The sequence below is a fragment of the Eleutherodactylus coqui genome, chromosome 5 (assembly GCF_035609145.1).
Source record: "Eleutherodactylus coqui strain aEleCoq1 chromosome 5, aEleCoq1.hap1, whole genome shotgun sequence".
Taxonomy (NCBI): domain Eukaryota; kingdom Metazoa; phylum Chordata; class Amphibia; order Anura; family Eleutherodactylidae; genus Eleutherodactylus; species Eleutherodactylus coqui.
Window position 1 is genome coordinate 146571061 of NC_089841.1, and position 18431 is coordinate 146589491.

An 18431-nucleotide genomic window follows, 5' to 3' on the forward strand; every position below is an offset into this window, starting at 1 on the left:
GAGGGAGAGAGAGAGGGCCCCCCCCCCCCTGTTCCCCGCTGCTACCCCCCCCCCTCCACCACGCCACGCCCCGCCCCACAGCGCACCCGAGTACTTTTCACCTGAGTAGTGAAGTACGTGAAAATCGCGGTGCTCGATTGCGAAATCGCCCTTACCGAGTACGTTTGCTCATCTCTATAGCTAACACTACAGAGGAGAGGCTGAAAGAAGACTTAATATCTGTCTACAAATATCTGAAGGGCTGTCACAGTGCAGAGGGATTAGCCCTATTCTCATTTGCACAAGGATAGCAAAAGGGATAAAACTGAAAGGGAGGAGGTACAGTTTAGATATTAGATAGTGAGGGTGATCAATGAGTGGAACAGGTTACCATGGGAGGTGGTGATTTCTCCTTCAATGGAAGTCTTCAAACAAAGGCTGGACAAATATCTGTCTGGGATGATTTAGTGAATCCTACATTGAGCAGGGGGTTGGACCCGATGACCCTGGAGGTCCCTCCCAACTCTATCATTTTTGATTCAATAATTTGCATGAAGGTGCCCATGAATATAAAGTGATGTGGGGCACTTTTTCAATGTATCAGGGGTATGGGGTTATAATATGTTTCTTTTATTTTATAATTCAGGCTTTATTTCCTAATGTCAAAAGTACGAAATTATTCAGGCAGCAAAATGGTTAATGACAAGTCAGTTTAGTTATGCAATGATACATTCCCACTATTTATAATACTGCATATGTAGATGAATTTTTGGTTCAGAAATCTACAACAGCTCAAATGACAACAATATTGGCAGAAAACTCTGCTTTATGCAGATTACTGAGTGAAGTGTTTTGGGGCAACATATTTATAGAGTAGGAAAACATCTATTACATCATGAAATTAGATTTATGCATTAACTGCCTATGGAAGAAATGTGGTGTTTATATGAATTGCATTTAGAAAAAAAGTATATTGGATTTTCTAACTATCTTAATTTCATGCAGATTGCAGTATAAGAAAATGAAAATTACACTGAAGCACTTTAGGCAGTACTCTAAAGTAAATATGATTATTCCAAATTTTTGTAGCAAATTCCCTTAATTAAGGCAATTTACAGTTTTTCCAGGTTTGATTACCCACGCATATACACATGCTGTCAGTGTTGTATAATAAAACTGGCTCCCCCAATTACTCTATTATTACATATTTGCCACATTTGATACTTTCAGACCTTCACCTATAATCTAAGAGAAGGGAACATGAGTTCATAAATTAGATGTTATACTTAACTACTAACTACACACCACCTCCCATTCATACAGGTTTTTGCATAAAACAGTTATATGTGGTGCGGGGGTAGCAGTTGCATGAAAGGACTCAGTAAGAAAGCAACACAATTACAAATGGTACATGGTCGCTGGGTTGCACAGGGGCCCAAAAGCCTTAATTTACTGTACACCTCTGAACGCACAACATTTTTTTCTGGTCTGAAAATATAATTTTGGTCACCTGAATACTAGTCAGCGAGATGAAATATTGTGCAGTCATCCAGCAACGCACTGATACAAAATGCAAAAGTGTATCTACATCCGAATGACAGGAGAAAAAAGCCTGATATCGCTTAGTCAAAGTCCAAACAATTAGCAATGAGCAACTCATGCCTCATAACTAATCCCTTATTCCGAATTCAGGAGGTTTTACAAGGAAGAAAGGACAAAATTATATCAATGAGATGTAAAAAAATCATTTTAACAAATTTTTAAACTTGTTTTAAAGCACTATTTTACTCAGTCCTGATAATTGGCCCATGTAAAAGAACTACTAGGCTGCTCTTCTCTCTCCCTCTCAAACCCTATACTAGTTCATCAGGAAAATGTATCAATCCAAGGAAGAATAGGCAATCAAACAACAGATAAGAAACATAATCAGGTAACTACGACAGATAAGCTTAGAAAGAAGACAACCTGCAGTTCTACTCTAAGAGCGGCTTCACACAAGCGTATTTGTGCACAATACGCAGAGAATAGAACCCATTTCAATGGGTTCATTTCCATTATTCTTTTTTTTGCTTTGGCATTTTGAGTGTGCGAAAAATGAAGCATGCTCTATTTTTGTGTGCATTTGTGCACCAAAGATCCCCATGGAAATCTATGGCAAATGTGTATTTGCCTAATATGCTGCGCAATTATGTATTAGGGCTTATTTACACAAGCCTATATCGGCCAGCGTTTTCACGGCCGGCCGATATACCCTTCCATCTAAGCAGTTCCCCACTTTCCTCCCCACTCACCTGCTCTCTGTCTCCCTCCTCCCCTCCGAGCGGTTTGCAATGGGAGTGGGTGGGATGGAGGCGAAGCTAAGCTCCCGCCCCCTCTTCGCCCCTTGACCATAGCCAGCAATGGGAGTCGGCGAGACAGAGCAGAGCTTAGCTCTGCCCCATCCCCGCCCCTTCCCATTGGAAACGCCGAACTGGAGGAGAGAGTCGGTGAGGGGGAGGGAAGGGGGGAATTGCTTAGATGGAAGCCTATATCAGCCAGGTGTGAAAACCTAACCGATATACGCTCATGTAAATAAGCCCTTACACGCATAAAAAATATGCACATAATATAGGGCTTATATACTACTGTGTGAATGAGCCCTAAGAAAAAGGCCTGCAGCTCTACTGACCCATTTGAAGGCTTTTTTTTCTAAAACTGTTACCATTACCCTTTCCAATTCGGTGTATTGCTACACCCACTGATATTGAACAATTAAAGGGGTTTTCCAGGCAGCACCAGCTGTCAGCTGCTCCGACCCCTGTGTAGTGGCAGGTGCTCTTAATTGCAGGCACAACTCTCATTGCTTGTAATTGCAGGCTGGGGTCCCGTTGATTTCAATGAGAGCTGTGCCTGCAATTACGAGCGTTAGCCACTACACAGGGGTCGGAACCGTGGCTTCTGATTCGACCCACTGTAGCCCAGCACTGCCAGGAAACCTCTTTAATGTTAAAGCATGACAATGTCTATGGAGACACCCTATTGATAAGGGGAATGGTATGTATTCATACATTTTCAGGCGGAGTATCAGAGGGATGCAGAGTTTTAAGAAAATACCTCCAGCATAGTTATTTGTATGACAAATGCAAGTGTTTATTTAAAAAAAAAATGTCCGGAGATTTTCTAGGTCCTCTTCACTCTTACACACTTGCGATACCAGTAGAAATTAAGAGCAAGAGCTCTATATTAGAGATGAGCGAACACCAAAATGTTCGGGTGTTCGTTATTCGGAACGAACTTCCCGTGATGCTCGAGGGTTCGTTTCGAACAACGAACCCCATTGAAGTCAATGGGCGACCAGAACATTTTTGTATTTCGCCGATGCTCGCTAAGGTTTTCATGTGTGAAAATCTGGGCAATTCAGGAAAGTGATGGGAATGACACAGTGACGGATAGGGCAGGCGAGGGGCTACATGGTGGGCTGCATCTCAAGTTCACAGGTCCCACTATTAAGCCACAATAGCGGCAAGAGTGCCCCCCCCCCCCCCCACTGTCAGCATAAAGATCGTCCTCCTCTGGCACAGCTGTAACAGCTGTAGCAGAGAAGAACGATGTTTGCCCATTGAATTTAATGGAACCGGCAATACAGCCGACTCCACTGAATGCAATGGGCTGCCGGCGATCGCAGGATGAATGGTCGGAAAGGGGTTAAATATATAACCCCTTTCCTGCAATTCATCCAGAAATGTGTTACACTAAAAATATATACCGGCGTATAAGGCGACGGGGCGTATAAGACGACCCCCCAACTGTCACCTTATACGCCGGTAATACAGTGGAGCAAAGAATAAAAAGCATTACTTACGTTTTTAGATGATCTGCGGCGCTCCTGCAGGCTGTCACTCCCTCCTAATCCACGGCAGACAAGCTTTCTCTATGAAAGGCTTTAAATCCCTGCCTCCAGAAAGACACGTGCCTTCAGCCAATCACAGCCAATGACAATGATGTCATTGAATGGCTGTGATTGGCTGTGTTTCTGGAGGCGGGGATTTCAAGCCTTGAAATCCCCGCCTCCAGAAACACAGCCAATCACAGCCATTCAATGACATCATTGTCACTGGCTGTGATTGGCTGAAGGCACATGTGCTTCTGGAGGCAGGGATTTAAAGTCTTTCGTGGAGAAAGCAATACTCTGCCGTGGACCAGGAGGGAGTGACAGCCTGCAGGAGCGCCGCAGATCATCTAAAAACGTAAGTAATGATTTTTATTCTTTGCTCCACTGTATTACCGGCGTATAAGGTGACAGTTGGGGGGTCGTCTTATACGCCCCGTCGCCTTATACGCCGGTATATATTTTTAGTGTAACACATTTCTGGATGAATTGCAGGAAAGGGGTTATATATTTAACCCCTTTCCGACCATTCATCCTGCGATCGCCGGCAGCCCATTGCATTCAGTGGAGTCGGCTGTATTGCCGGTTCCATTGAATTCAATGGGCAAACATCGTTCTTCTCTGCTACAGCTGTTACAGCTGTGCCAGAGAAGAAGGATTTGTCTTCTATATGTTCTCAATGGGGTCAGCGCTGCTGCCGCTGGCCCCATTGAGCGCATATAGAATGCATCCATAGCGAGCAGCGGGAGGGGCAGATTTCAATACTCGGGTGACACCTTATCTCCCCAGCCACTCACAGCAGGGGGGTGGTATAGGGCTTAAACGTTGCAGGGGGAAGTTGTAATGCCTTCCCTGTCTTTATATTGGCCAAAAAAAAGCGCTAACGTCTCAGGGAAGAAAGTTTAATTTACCAGAACACCGCATGGTGTTCGTTACGAATAACGAACATCCCGAACACCCTAATATTCGCACGAATATCAAGCTCGGACGAACGCGTTCGCTCATCTCTACTCTATATATCATCGATCTGTCTGTCTATCTGTCTAAAAATATACCCCTAAATTGTTTCTCAGATGTATCTGTGTATTGTCACTGTTTCCGGAATACATTGGACGGAGGAGATCCCAGCTGTCAGCAATGCTGTCCAGTGTTACTCCGTGCCATTAGCTGTTTAGCCCAGATAATCAGTCAAACTTTAGTTCATCATCTGTCTTTAGAGAAGAGAAACATGAATGTTCTGGATTGAAAAAAAGCAATCTTTCCAGTTAGTAAGCGACACTAACGGAGAATAATTGGCGCAGAATATTTCTGGAGTCATATGATTCAGCCAGATAATCATGTGCAATACAGAAGATTTCCCTCAATCAGTGCAAAATGAGGGAGATGAAATGCCACCCATACTTCAAAGGCACGCCATAAAATCACATTAGCTCTTTCTATATCTGTTAACTCTGGTAATATTTGAAGTGAATTAAAAAAAATTGCTATTTAGCAGACCATAGTATTCATGTTAAATTAGCAATAACAAAAGATTAACAGACTAAAAGCTTGTTTAAAGTTCAGGCTCATAGAAAGGGGGATGTAGTAGAACTAATCTGCGACATTGTATACATCACTAGGTGTTTTAATAGAATCATGAATATCAAGCAAAGTATCTGCAAGTTCAAAGACTCAAGGATATGACCCTATCACAGCTGTGCGCATATACAAATCTGATTTCATAAGGCATGTTCCACTGTGCCATATGAGATACTTAGACTAATCAGCCATATCATTAAAGCCCCCTGCCTAATATTATGTAGATCTTTCCTATGATGCCATAACAGCTCTGACCTGACTCTACACGGCATTTAAAGATGTCCCATGCCATGCGGCACAGAGATGTTAGCAGAAGATCCTTTGAGTTCTGTAATTTGCAAGATAGCAGACACACATAGCGGTCCACATAATGGAAAAGAAAATGTAATCTATCAGAGCAGGGAATCTACGTACTTTTTCCTGGTCTAGTTCTGATGCTCAAATACACACTGTCTGTTTTTTTGGTAGTGGACAGAGATCAACATGGAAATGCTGACTGGTCTGCGGCTACATAGCTCCACTGTGTTTCAGTACTATATTTGGTGTATAATATCCAATATGCCCAGACACCTTTATTAGACTTATGGAAAAAAATTGCTTTTGTCAAACTGATATGACTGATATAATCAACATATCTGTGTTTCAGCTGTACTGATTAGCGAGTCAACTATGCTTTTTAATACCTGCCATAATGTAGAATAAACACTTTAAATGGTTTACAGAAGCTTGTAGCACTTTCTTAGTACACTATCTTCTGTTGTAGGTACCCTGTACACTTGCTGTTGTTTCACCCAAGTTTTTCTCTTGTCTTAATTATTCCGCTCAGGTCCTTTCTCCATTATCTGATTCCATCTTGGCAGAAAAAACAGTAACAGTGCTGGATGATCGTGTGGGAATTGTTGAACTAGGAATCCAACTCATAACTGGTCTCTCCTTGTCTGTACAAGCCAGCAAGGGTAATAAAAGAGCCATCATTACAACCACTATAGCCAGTGATATCCTACATGAGATAAAACAGGTAAAGTACTAAAAAAAAAATCATGCAGCCAATTGTATTTGATCAAATTATACTGTGAACTAGTAATGTGTCTTTTTATGTGTTATTTGTGATTTCTTTTTATTTACATGGTGCCAGCATTTTACATATTACTATCTGTATGTATCTTCACTCACATCAGTCTCTACAGGGGTTCAGAATCTAATTTCTCTATGTCAAGAGCACACATACATGCTATATCCAATTTTAAAGTGTGTCAGTTACCCTATCAGCATTACTGAAAGAAGGAAGGGAGTGTATGTGAGGTAACCCATGCAAGCAGGGAGGGCATATATAAACTCTATAGAGGGGTTGCCTTTGTCAGTGAGGCAAAGCACTATTTCTGACTACACCGGAAATGTCATATTTTTCCTTTTCTATATTTCAAAACATTAATTTACTTGGTATTTAAAGTGGATCTGCCATCACTTTCTGTCTATTTTAGTAAATACTTGCATTCCCCATTAACCCCTTGAGTGGCGGGTTTCCTACCACCCTGTCGTGCCCACCAGGGCAGGTTTTTAAAAATGGTCTAATCATTGAATTTCAACTAATTTTGCTGTTGCGTCTCAAAAGCCATAACTTTTTTCATTTTTCCACTGACATGGCCATATAAGGGCTTGTTTTTTGCGGGACAAGTTGTGTTTTTTTTAAACAGGGGGGAGGAAAAAAAGAAATGGGGAAAAAAGAAAAAAAGGGGCCATGTCATTAAGGGGTTAAATAATGTATTAACTTCCTTCTCTGGGTCATTACAACGCATGGATACCACATGTGTGATTTTATTTTTTATTTTTTACAAAGTAAAGGGAGACAAGTGTTTTTATAATTTTTGAAATAATTTTGAAACTTTTTTTTTTATTTTTATTTTTTTGTCCCTTTAGGGGACTTCCACAGGGACCCATCAGGACCCCCTGATCACATTCCGGGGGTCCGATGGTGACAGCCCTTTACATGCTGCAGTGACAGCCCTTTACATGCTGCAGTCACATAGACTGCCGCATGTAAAGGGTTAACACAGCAGAGATCGGAGGTTTTCTCTGATCTCTGCTGTAAGAGCAGGTACCTAGCTGTCCTCTCACAGCCAAGCATCAGTTCTCCCTGCCACAGAGACCATCAGCTTGCTTCTGACCAGCCGATGGTCTCTATGGCAACCTGTAAACAAAGCAGGAGATTGCCGGCATATCGGCAATATCTTCTGCTGGTTTTTCAAAGCCCTTGCTTTGTTCTCTGTAGGACTGTGCAGGCAGAGCACAATGTCACAGCTTGTGGCATTGTGCTCTGCAGCTCCCATAGTGATACATAGCCCGGAAATCTTCCGGGCTATATCGCTATGAGCAGTGGAGCTCGTCCCGGAAAATTTCCAGGCGTGCCACTCAAGGGGTTAATTCTTTTCTTGGCCTGGGTTTTGGAACATTTTGCATCTCCAGTAGCCAGGACAATTTTCACATTTTTGACACGTGCAACTAAAACCTAAATTACATATGAAAAAATCATACTAACTGCGTTGTGCCCATATATTTTGTGAAAGCAGACATCAAACAAATTGTCAAAATGTCACTCAGAACTTAAAGAGCATACAGGAACCTTCATGTAATTTTATCTCAAAGTGTAATTTTCCATAAAAAAGCCTACAAAATTGATATTAGTGGCTAAAATTATGATCTAGGTAGCAGATTAGATGCATGATACCATCTAAAAATAAAAGTTCAACATGTGAATAGTTCACATATGCCACTTAGGCCTACATGAACATATCTTCTTAAATTCGCTAGAATTGGAAGCATTGGGTTTTAGGGTAGACATTTTTAAAAAGTAACAACCTATAAAGTACAAGCATTACACACCCTGAAAAGTAAGTGCACCCTTAAAACATTTCATGAAAGCTAACAACTTTGACCTCCTTCATGTAACTTTGTGGCAAACTATTTTTCCTCCCAAATGAATTAAAATATACATTAGCTTCTATAGCACACATGCAAACATAAAAAACACAAAAAAGCCAGCCAAGGTAAAATATAGGCATGGTTGGGACGTGGCTTATCATGATGTATGATTTTACCTCTGTCGTTCCAGCTGGAAATGTATGAATAAACTAACAACTGGTTGTTACCCTTCTTATATTATGGAACTGTGCTCTAAGATCCTTTGTACTAGGGTGTCAGCCCCCAATGCCACCTGTATTGTACACCAGCAGGCAATGGCCCTATAATGAAGTGCCAGCCAAAGACACACCCGACAGACACTGGCCACTGATGTCTTCATAAAAATACACAGGTGGTTCAGGGCCTGCTATAGTCAGGGGCATACATAGAATTATTGGGCCCCACAGCAAAACTCAGAATTTCCCTCAATAAGAAAATAATGAAAAATGGCAACACAGCTCTAGTATACTTATAAATAATGCAGTCATACTATAATAGCAAAATACCAGCTTTACACAGTGATAATGATTGCTGTGCAGTTACCTCCAGTGATCACAGGTTATGTCTCCTCTGATTGGCGACAACTGCTTTTGATTTTGTGGGCCCAGACTGACATGAAGACTTCTTGCAGCCATGAATTGTACCTCTAAATCCTCCTGCTACTCCAATAAACCTCTTAGTAATCATTCCATAGTACTAGTGCCCCCTCTTAGTAGCCCCAATTAGTAAAAGTGGCACCCTCTCAATAGCCCCAACTGATAATAGTGGCCCACTTTCAGTGGTCCTAATTTGTAACCTCTATCCAGGCAGCAACCATACCAGCCAGCACTTTCACTTAATTCGAGTTCCATTCCGGACAACACCATTGAACTCAGAGAAGACCATAGATTGTTCCCCTTGGTGTCTGCGTTCCTACATATACTGTACACAGCATAGACACCAGGGGGAGAAGAGTCCAGGGTCTTCTCTGAATACAGCAGCAGTGTCTGGAATTGAACTTGAGTTAAGTAAAAGCACTGGCTGATATGGTTGCTGCCCAACCTCAGGTGCTCAAGGGAAGCAATTATTTTTTAGGAGGCTGTTAATGCCGGTGGTTTACCGGCCAGGTGGCAACCCTAGTAGCAGGTAAAACTCGAAAGAAGGGGAACTGGCATTCCATGTAACAGTTAATCATATGAATATCAACACAATTCAATTCAGTTAATAATATAATCACTGGTCTGGAGGGGAACTAGGTGGAAACCTGGCTCATGCCCCATGAAGTCCAGAAAGGCAGTATAATCTACTGATATTTAGGCCTCCCTCACACAGGGCGTTTTATACAGCGTTTAGCGCTGCCTTTTCAGCCCAGCGCTAAACGCTGTACAACACTCCCATTCATTTCAATGGGGCTGCTCACACAGGGCTGAAAACGCAGCGCCTTCCAACGCTGCGCTTTGACAGCGATGCAGGTTCTATTTTTGGGCGTTTTCAGCCCTGCGTCACCCATGAATGGGCAGCGGTTTTAGCACTGCTGAAAACGCGGCAACACTTGGTGCCGCGTTTTTGGCAGCGTTAACCACTCGCCGATTTTCGGGGTGAGGGCTTGCAATAGAAGCCCTACCCCGAAAATCAGTCCCAGCTAGGCTAGGTAGAAAAAAAGAAAGTAAATACTCACCTAGCCGCTGCAGTCCGGGTCGCGGCCGCTGGTCTCTGCCGCTCATCCGGGCTTCTCCAACACTCCCAAGTCTATTGCCGGAGGCCAGGTTTGAGAACCCCGGCTCCGGCAATAGAGTGCTGTGATTGGTTGTCGGCGCCCAATCACAGCCCTTCATTGACTGTCTCAGCCAATCAGCGCCGGCAAGCTCTGATTGGCTGAGACAGTCAATGAAGGGCTGTGATTGGGCATCGAGCAAGCGCCGACAACCAATCACAGCACTCTATTGCCGGAGCCGGGGTTCTCAAACCTGGCCTCTGGCAATAGACTTCTGAGTGCAGGGGAAGCCCGGATCAGCGGCAGAGAGCAGCGGCCGCGACCCGGACTGCAGCGGCTAGGTGAGTATTTACTTTTTTTTTTCTTTTCAGCATTCTTGGCTGCGTTTTCAGCCGAGCTGAAAACGCAGCCAAAACGCTGGCATACAGTATGCCAGCGCTGCTGAAACGGGGCGGAATCTGCAGTAAACGCAGCGTTGCAAAACGCTGTGTTTCTGCAAACGCCCTGTGTGAGGGAGGCCTTAGGTATAAATGCTGTAACATAAAGATTAAAAAATGTTTTTATTCAAATAAAGGTAAAACAATTTATAAGATCTCTTAATGTGTTTCAGGGGCTGACAAAAAATTGAATTTTACATATAAGATCTTGCTCCTTTCCGTTCAAAACGCAGCGGTAATTGCGGTAAAAAACGCTTGTGTTAGAGTGGCCTTCAATAAACTATTTTTCATTCATGAGCTAATTTTCAAAATTTGCATTATTGTGTAGGTAGGTCTCTTGCTTTCATGTAACCTTTTTATGACCATTGATTCATGTTAAATCACAGGGCATTCCTGAATCACAAGGTATACCAATACAGACCAAATTCATGTGGAAACTTTATTAAAATAATATTAAAATATACTGTATACATGTAATAATCTGTTAAATGTTATACGTCTCAAGTGCCCATATTGCTGTAGTTGAAACTGTATAGAAATAAATTCACTGCGCAAGTGTGGGCAAATGTAGCAATTATACCTCGAATAGTAATTAGGGCCTTTAACCCTCTGATCCTGGATCTCAGCAGGAGGTAAGTGCTATAAACACATATGCGATCAGTGCACAGATTATATGGGCATTTGACAGCTTCCCCTACAAGTTTACATCTGCCATGGATGAGGAATAATGTAACTGAACATCAGAAGGTATTACATTCAATAGTTTTTCCTTTACTGAAGACCTTAAATCTTCACTTTGTAGAAAGAACATAATCAGAGATCATGTCACCTGATATTGCTTTTCAATGACTATATGATATGTTAAGTACTACATATCGTAAAAGTTATATATCTATATATATTTTTTTTACAGGAAGCAGTCATCAGTGTGTGGACCTTGTTTAGTGATGGCTCCGTAACACCACTGGATATCTATGAAAGTAAAGACTTCTCAATTATAGTGTCTTCTCTAGATGAAATGGTGGTTTCCACTTATCAAAACCCTTTATCTAACTGGCCTGTTGTGGTTGCAGAAGGAGAAGGCCAAGGACCTTTAATAAAGTTAGAACTAGGAATCAGTGAGATCTGCCAGAAATCCAAGAGGAAAAGTAGCCTTGCAGTTGGAAGTGGAACCATCAAAGTTAAATATGGGCAGAAAGATTCTGATCAAAAGGGAAATATAAATGAAATTCAAAGCATAGATGACGAGTTTAAGAAAATCACAAGTAAAACAACAGAGAAGGCTGCAGAGCAAGAAAGGACAGCAAATGAGTGGCCAAAACATGGATCTTCTGCAGTCAATTCTGAAGATACAAACAAAAACGCAACATCTGATTCCCCGGTAGACTATCACAAGAACTATAATGATGCCCATGTCGTTCCTGTACCATATACCAGCTTTCCTACAAGAATAGCATCAGAACACAATCAGGAAAGTGAACTTACACAGACTTCAAGGGGCCTCACAGACTTGGAAATTGGCATGTATGCCCTTCTCTGTGTATTCTGTCTTGCAATTCTAGTCTTTTTAATTAACTGTGTGGCATTTGCTTGGAAATATAGACATAAAAGGTTTCCAGTAGCTGACCAGGCAAACATTCCACATTCACATGACTGGGTATGGCTTGGGAATGAGGTGGAACTATTGGAAAATCCGGTGGACATTCCCGTGGCAGAAGAATGCACCACAATGATTGACAGAAGGTCACAATTTGAAGAAAGCAATTTTTTGCTCAATGGTGGTTCTCAAAAGAATCCATACAGTCAAATTATGAGGTCATCAGATTTTAATTATGAAAAAGAGGCCCAGAATGAGCCACTAAATCCAGGAAGTTCAAAGAGAAAACGGGTAAAGTTCACATCCTTTACTACTGTTTTACCTGAAGAAGGTGGTCCATATACCAATGCAGTCATCTTCGGAAATGAAGAAAATATTAAATGGGTCTGTCAGGATATGAACATTGGAGATTCACGTGAGCTTAGAGACTATATGGATAGTCTTCAGGACAACCTGTAAAATAATATGTTTATATTCACCTTTATGCCTTCGTTTTGATTTTTTTTTTGTTTTTTTAAGGTGGGGCTATCAAAAAACAGCAATAGAAAAGCAAAAGAATCCCAACAAGGTTAAAACCATAATGCCACATATTAGGCGTTAAATTAGAAAGTTCTCATGAAGCCAAATCTGACTACCAGTAATTTCTATATAGGATGGTATGTGATGCTTTCATACATTAAACCGTTTCCTGGTGCTCTTCAAGGGGTTACTGTATAATACATGATATGATATAAGGCTGGTTATACCACCCTTAAATTCTACGTGTAAGTGAACACTGCTGTGCCAGGTTTCCAATTAAAAGCACACTGGACTTTTCTTGTTATATTTCCAGTTCATTGTAAGCAGAAATCTGAATGTATTACATATGTATTTACATGCATCTCAACATAAAATATCATTACTTCTTAGTTACACACAATGTTAAGATGGTTGGCAAAGTAAGATACAAGAAATAAACAAAACCTATATTTTATTCTGCATTTTGCTTTGTTGTCAACTTATCCCTAGTATTAATCACTGATACAAAACTTAGGGACAAATATTTTAAAGCCTAAGTTATCAACCTGCGATATGTGTATCCTAGGAGATACCCAACATGTCTCTAGGAGGTACTTGCACTGTCTTTATGCTATTTAAAGGGGCATTTCCATAAGATATACCATAAATATCTGAAAGATGTAGGTCCAACCTCTGGAATCTGCATCTATTTAGAGAACTGGAGTCCCTCAGCCACAAGATGGGTTGGGGACCAGTGGGCCCCCATTTTTTGAATAGGTGCAGGTCCAGAGGTTGGATCTACAAAGCTAATTTCAAAAACATTGCGACATTGTGTAAAATGTAAATAAATATAAAGAGAAAAAGAATGCAATGATTTGGAAATTCATAACCATATTTTATGAAATATAAAAGTGAAAGTGAGACATTTTTCCACTTCCATTAACCAAAAATTAACACTTTTAGAAATTCCCACAAAGGTCGTGGCCATGTCTACCATTGTGTAGCATCTCTCCTTTTTACAGCAGTCTGTAAATGTCTGGAAAGTGAGGAGACCAATTGCTGGCAGAGGAATATTTTCCCATTGCTGTCTGATGTAAGATTGTAGTTGCTATACAATCCTGGGTTGTCTTTGTTGGATTTTTCATAATGCACTAAGTGTTTTCTATTGGTGAAAGGTCCGGACTGCAAGTAGTCCAGTTCAGCACTCGGACTCTTCTTCTGTGAAGCCATGCTGTTGTGATAGATGCACTATGTGGTTTATTGTTGTCTTGCTGAAATATGCAAGGCCTTCCCTGAAAGAGATGTTAGATGGGAACATATGTCGTTCTAAAGCCTATATACACTACTTAGCATTGATAGTGCCTTTTAAGATGTGTGAACTGCCCATTCCATAGGTACAAATGCAGCCCCATACCATCAGAGGTGCAGGCGTTTGAACTGTGCGCTGACAAGTTGGATGGTCCCTCTCCTTTTCAGTCTGCAGGACACTGTGTCCATTGTTTCAAAAAAGAATTTCAAATTTTGATTCGTCTGACCTCAGAACAGTGTTCCATTTTGCCTCAGTCAATCCTAAATAAGCATTCGCTCAGACAAGATGCCAACGTTTCTGGATTTTGTTGATATATGGTTTCTTCTTTGCATGATACAACTTAGACTTGCACACTGTGTTCACAGACAGTGATTTCTAGAAGTAATCCTGAGTCCATGCAGTGATTTGCATTACAGAATCATGCCTGTTTTTAATGCAATGATGCCTGGGGACCCATAGAGCTCAAGTATCCAATATTGACCATTGATCTTGTCCCTTGTACACATGAATTTCTCCAGATTCTGTGAATCTTTTGATTATATTTTGTACTATAAATGGTGGGATATTCAGTCTTTGCAATTTTGCGTTAAGGAAATTGTTCCACAATTTTAAATGCGGTTTCTCACAGATTGGTGAATCTCTGACCATCTTAGCTTCTGAGAGACTCTGCCTCTTTATCGTGCTCCTTTTATACACATTTACATGTAGAAAATTGGCCTCCACCTGTTTTTTATTAGTACCAGTTATTTTTTAGCCTTTTTACCCCTGTTCCAACATTTTTAGATCTGTTGCTACCATCAATTTCCTAATTAGGTAGTTTTTTTTTATTAAATGGAAAAATGTCTCACTTTGACCTTCTGTGTTCTATGTTCTATTGTGAATAAAATATGGTTATATGAGATTTCCAAATCATTGCAGTCTTTTTTTTCTTTACATTTATTTATATTTTACACGGTGTCCCAACTTTTCTGAAATTACGGTTGTACACCTATATGGGTATTCCCTAAATATTCCAAAAATGCTCAAGGTGGTAATACCCATTAATTTCCTCGCACAATGAACGATCATAGCCTCGGGATACTTGTATGGAATACTTGGCTTTGTAATATTGAGAAACACTGTTGTAAAGTATATTTACTCAGGGCACATTCACACCTGCAACCGACCTCCGGCCTACGTCTGTTCAGATCTGTCCTCAGAGCCAAACAACAAAAATACATGAACCGCTGGATCTGGCACATACTTGGCCCACACTGACCACAGAGACTATAATGAAGTCCTTCCAACTTCCAGCATTCTGACTAGCATTTCCCTAGACAAAATAGCACAGTATGCCGCATTATTTCATCCAGCATTTTAGGTTGGATTTACGGCAGAGGCTTTGAATGGAGCCACAGATGTGAACTTGCCCTTAGTTCTGACAGCTAGATACGGTAATTATTTTTGACAGTGATTATGAATCAGTACACACTGACAGTTTCCTTTATACCAGACAGATTGCAAATTATTTTGTCGATTTTGGGGACCACATTGTGATTTCTCTACTGATCAATCACAATATTTTATTACATTTTTTGCTTTTTTGGCCAATACTACGCTCTTCTGATAATGATATATTTTGCAAACATTTACATATGGTTGCAAAATATATCATTATTAGAATGATAATGATATGATACATACTTTAATCCCATAACCATATCACAATTACAAAATTATTGTTTTCATTTTTTCTAACATTGTTGCAAATTATTGCTGACGGGTGGGACCTCCACCAATCCTGAGGTTGCGCATCCCAAAATGTGGCCATGAAAATGTTTTTGCATTCACTTTTATCTAATAAAACATTATCCCTGCAATAATTAGAATGAGCTTTAATAATAAAAGTTTACACATATCTGCACAACAGTCAACTATGGTTAGAATATGTATATACAGAAGGTATGTTTGTTTTGGATTTTTTGATGTGTATTAATTAGTTTGGTTTTGAAGCTTTCCAATGAATATTTTGTTGTTTGTTTATCAATTGTTCATAACTTTATTAGCCTCTGTTCACATATGTGGTACAGATCTGTCACAATATGGCAGCAAAATTTTGTCTAAGAAGATGCTGGAGGGTATGACCAGGGGCGTAACTATAGGGAATGCAGAGGATCCAGTTGTACCCAGGCCCAGGAGCCTTAGGGGGCCCATCAGGTCTCTCTTTTCCATATAGGGAGCCCAGTATGAATAAAGCATTATACTTCAAGGCCCGGTTACAGGTTTTGTACTGGGGCCCGGAAGCTTCAAGTTACGCCTCTGGGTATGATGATAACCCAATAAAGCCCGTTATAGTCAGTTGGGTATCATTTGTGTCCATCAAGTGCCGAATCCAAAACTTCATTGTTCGGTTCCTGTGACAGAGTGAGGCAACCTAAAAGAAAAGTGCTGGTGTGAAGCTAGCCTTAAATGTTACTATAACTGCCTATTAAGACATTTTGCAAACCTGCTCCCTAAGCTGTGAGGTTCCATGCATACAGAATTGTGAAATGTATTATTGAATTATTTCTGTTAACTGATTACCTGAATATCAGAGGCACCATCCTAGTCAAGAATATCACAGGCAAAAAGAATCACTTTTGTGGGTCCTTAAAATGATTCGCAAATATTATATAAATAGGGGCAAAATAGGCAACTGTCCCTAAGAGGGACTCTAGGTTAGCTTTTGCTTATCTCTACCCCTTGCAGGATTAACTAGCTATGTCTTCCTATGATAGATAGGGCATGTAGATGGTAACTATGTTGTCGACCTGTATGTAATCTACGCATAGACCGTAGATATGGCCAGTGGATCCTGTAGGAAGTACAGGTAAACAAGTTCCATTCTACAATGTTTTCGTAATCAAGTGTTTTATTTTTGGAGAAAAAGCTACCTCTCAATCTCAGTGGCTTGTAGGTGTGGCTATAAGGCTTCAGGGGTAACAGTTACACTTGGGCCCTTCATGTATAACATAAAAGTACACCAGTACCGCAATTTATATGGCGCATGATAGATGGGGGCCCTTATAGAGATGTTACATTGGGTCCTAACAAGCTTCAGTTTACACCTCTGCATAGGTCTATAGTCACTTGAGCCATATATTTATTGCACACCTCTAAATCCACTAAAGTTTAATGAGCTTCAAACCTAGCAAAACTGTTTCTCATAACACTTGGGGGGTACTTAGTTCATGAATAATGGTGCCAATTTTTCCCTGGCAGTCTGGCCGTTTTCCGAGCTAATGCAATAAAATATAAATGTAATCACGTCTACATAATAAATATTCACATTTAATTTGGTTCCTAATATCACCGTATATCAGGGGAGTCTACACTGTAAATAAAGCCTGAATCAAATTTTCTCTAAATGAAAATGTAATTACATTGCCCCAAAGAGAGCTGCTTCAGCTTATTTTTCCTAAATGCATAAAATCTGTTGAAGCTATTAATGTTCTTCACTTCAAAACTAGAATGAATCCTCCTAACTACTGAAAGAAAAGAGACTGTTTCACAATCTTGTGTGACCATTGGATTTCCATTCTTGGACCTGGAGGAGGTTCTTTGGTCTTAAGAGTCCCTTCATACAGTTCTCTGGTGTATAATCTGTATAGCAATAAAACATTTACATCAGAAAACACTTCTATTTATTAAGCACATCACTAATATATGAACAGGAGAGTCAATGTTAACATGGGATTAAGTGGTCTGCCACTTTTGTTTCCCCTGGAGAGGTTCCAATGTTCCAAAGATAAGAGTACCCCTTTAATATCCAGCTTATTGAATGCCCATAGTCTTGGGATACCTGAATGAGATACTTGGCATAGAGACAATGATTATAAGGGGCATCTACTTAGTTCTGACAGTCAAGTGATTGTGAATCAGTACACACTGACAGTTTCCTTTATACCAGACTGACTGTGAATTCTTATTGTTAATTTCGGGGACCATATTGTAATTTCTCTACTGATTAATCATTTTAATATAGCACATTTTTTCTTAATTTGCCTGTACTTATTATTTTACAATGGAATTATTTGGACATCATCCCTATGTTGTATGTCTACAGTAAACCAGTTTTCAAAACTACTCTACATAATAATTTCGTGCAAAGTCCTGAGTAAGTCAACCAATTTACATACTGCCATGCAGTCTACCAAATGTAGAGTAAAAAGTAGTTAATATGGAAGTAAGAATGAATTCACACCATACGTGGTGTATACTGTCAGCGTATAAGCCATTTTGCCTATAGACTTTAACAGGAAAATGTATGGAGAATATGTATCTTTTTGGCATTTGTTTGGTTGAGATGTGTTGGGTTTCCTATTGAAAGGTGTATAGAAAAAAGTATACCCTGTTGAATACATTTGTAATGCCAGTGTATTGCACACATATAGTTATATAGGCAAACAGTTGTATATCTCCGTCCACACATTCGTGCCAAATATGGTTTGAAGTCAGTCTAAGAACTGAACACAACATTGTGCAGATCTAAAAAA

At 40.4% G+C, this 18431-nt stretch overlaps 1 protein-coding gene across 1 annotated transcript in view; it reads left to right on the top strand.

The window, feature by feature from the left end:
• Nucleotides 1-12856, top strand: part of TMEM132B (transmembrane protein 132B) — a 593064-nt gene extending 580208 nt beyond the window's left edge. The window contains exons 8-9 of the mRNA XM_066603397.1: nucleotides 6252-6443; nucleotides 11427-12856. Of these exons, the coding sequence (XP_066459494.1) occupies nucleotides 6252-6443; nucleotides 11427-12569 (1335 nt within the window). The 3' untranslated portion in view covers nucleotides 12570-12856. The remainder of the gene's footprint in view (nucleotides 1-6251; nucleotides 6444-11426) is intronic.
• The last annotated feature ends 5575 nt before the right edge of the window (nucleotides 12857-18431 follow it).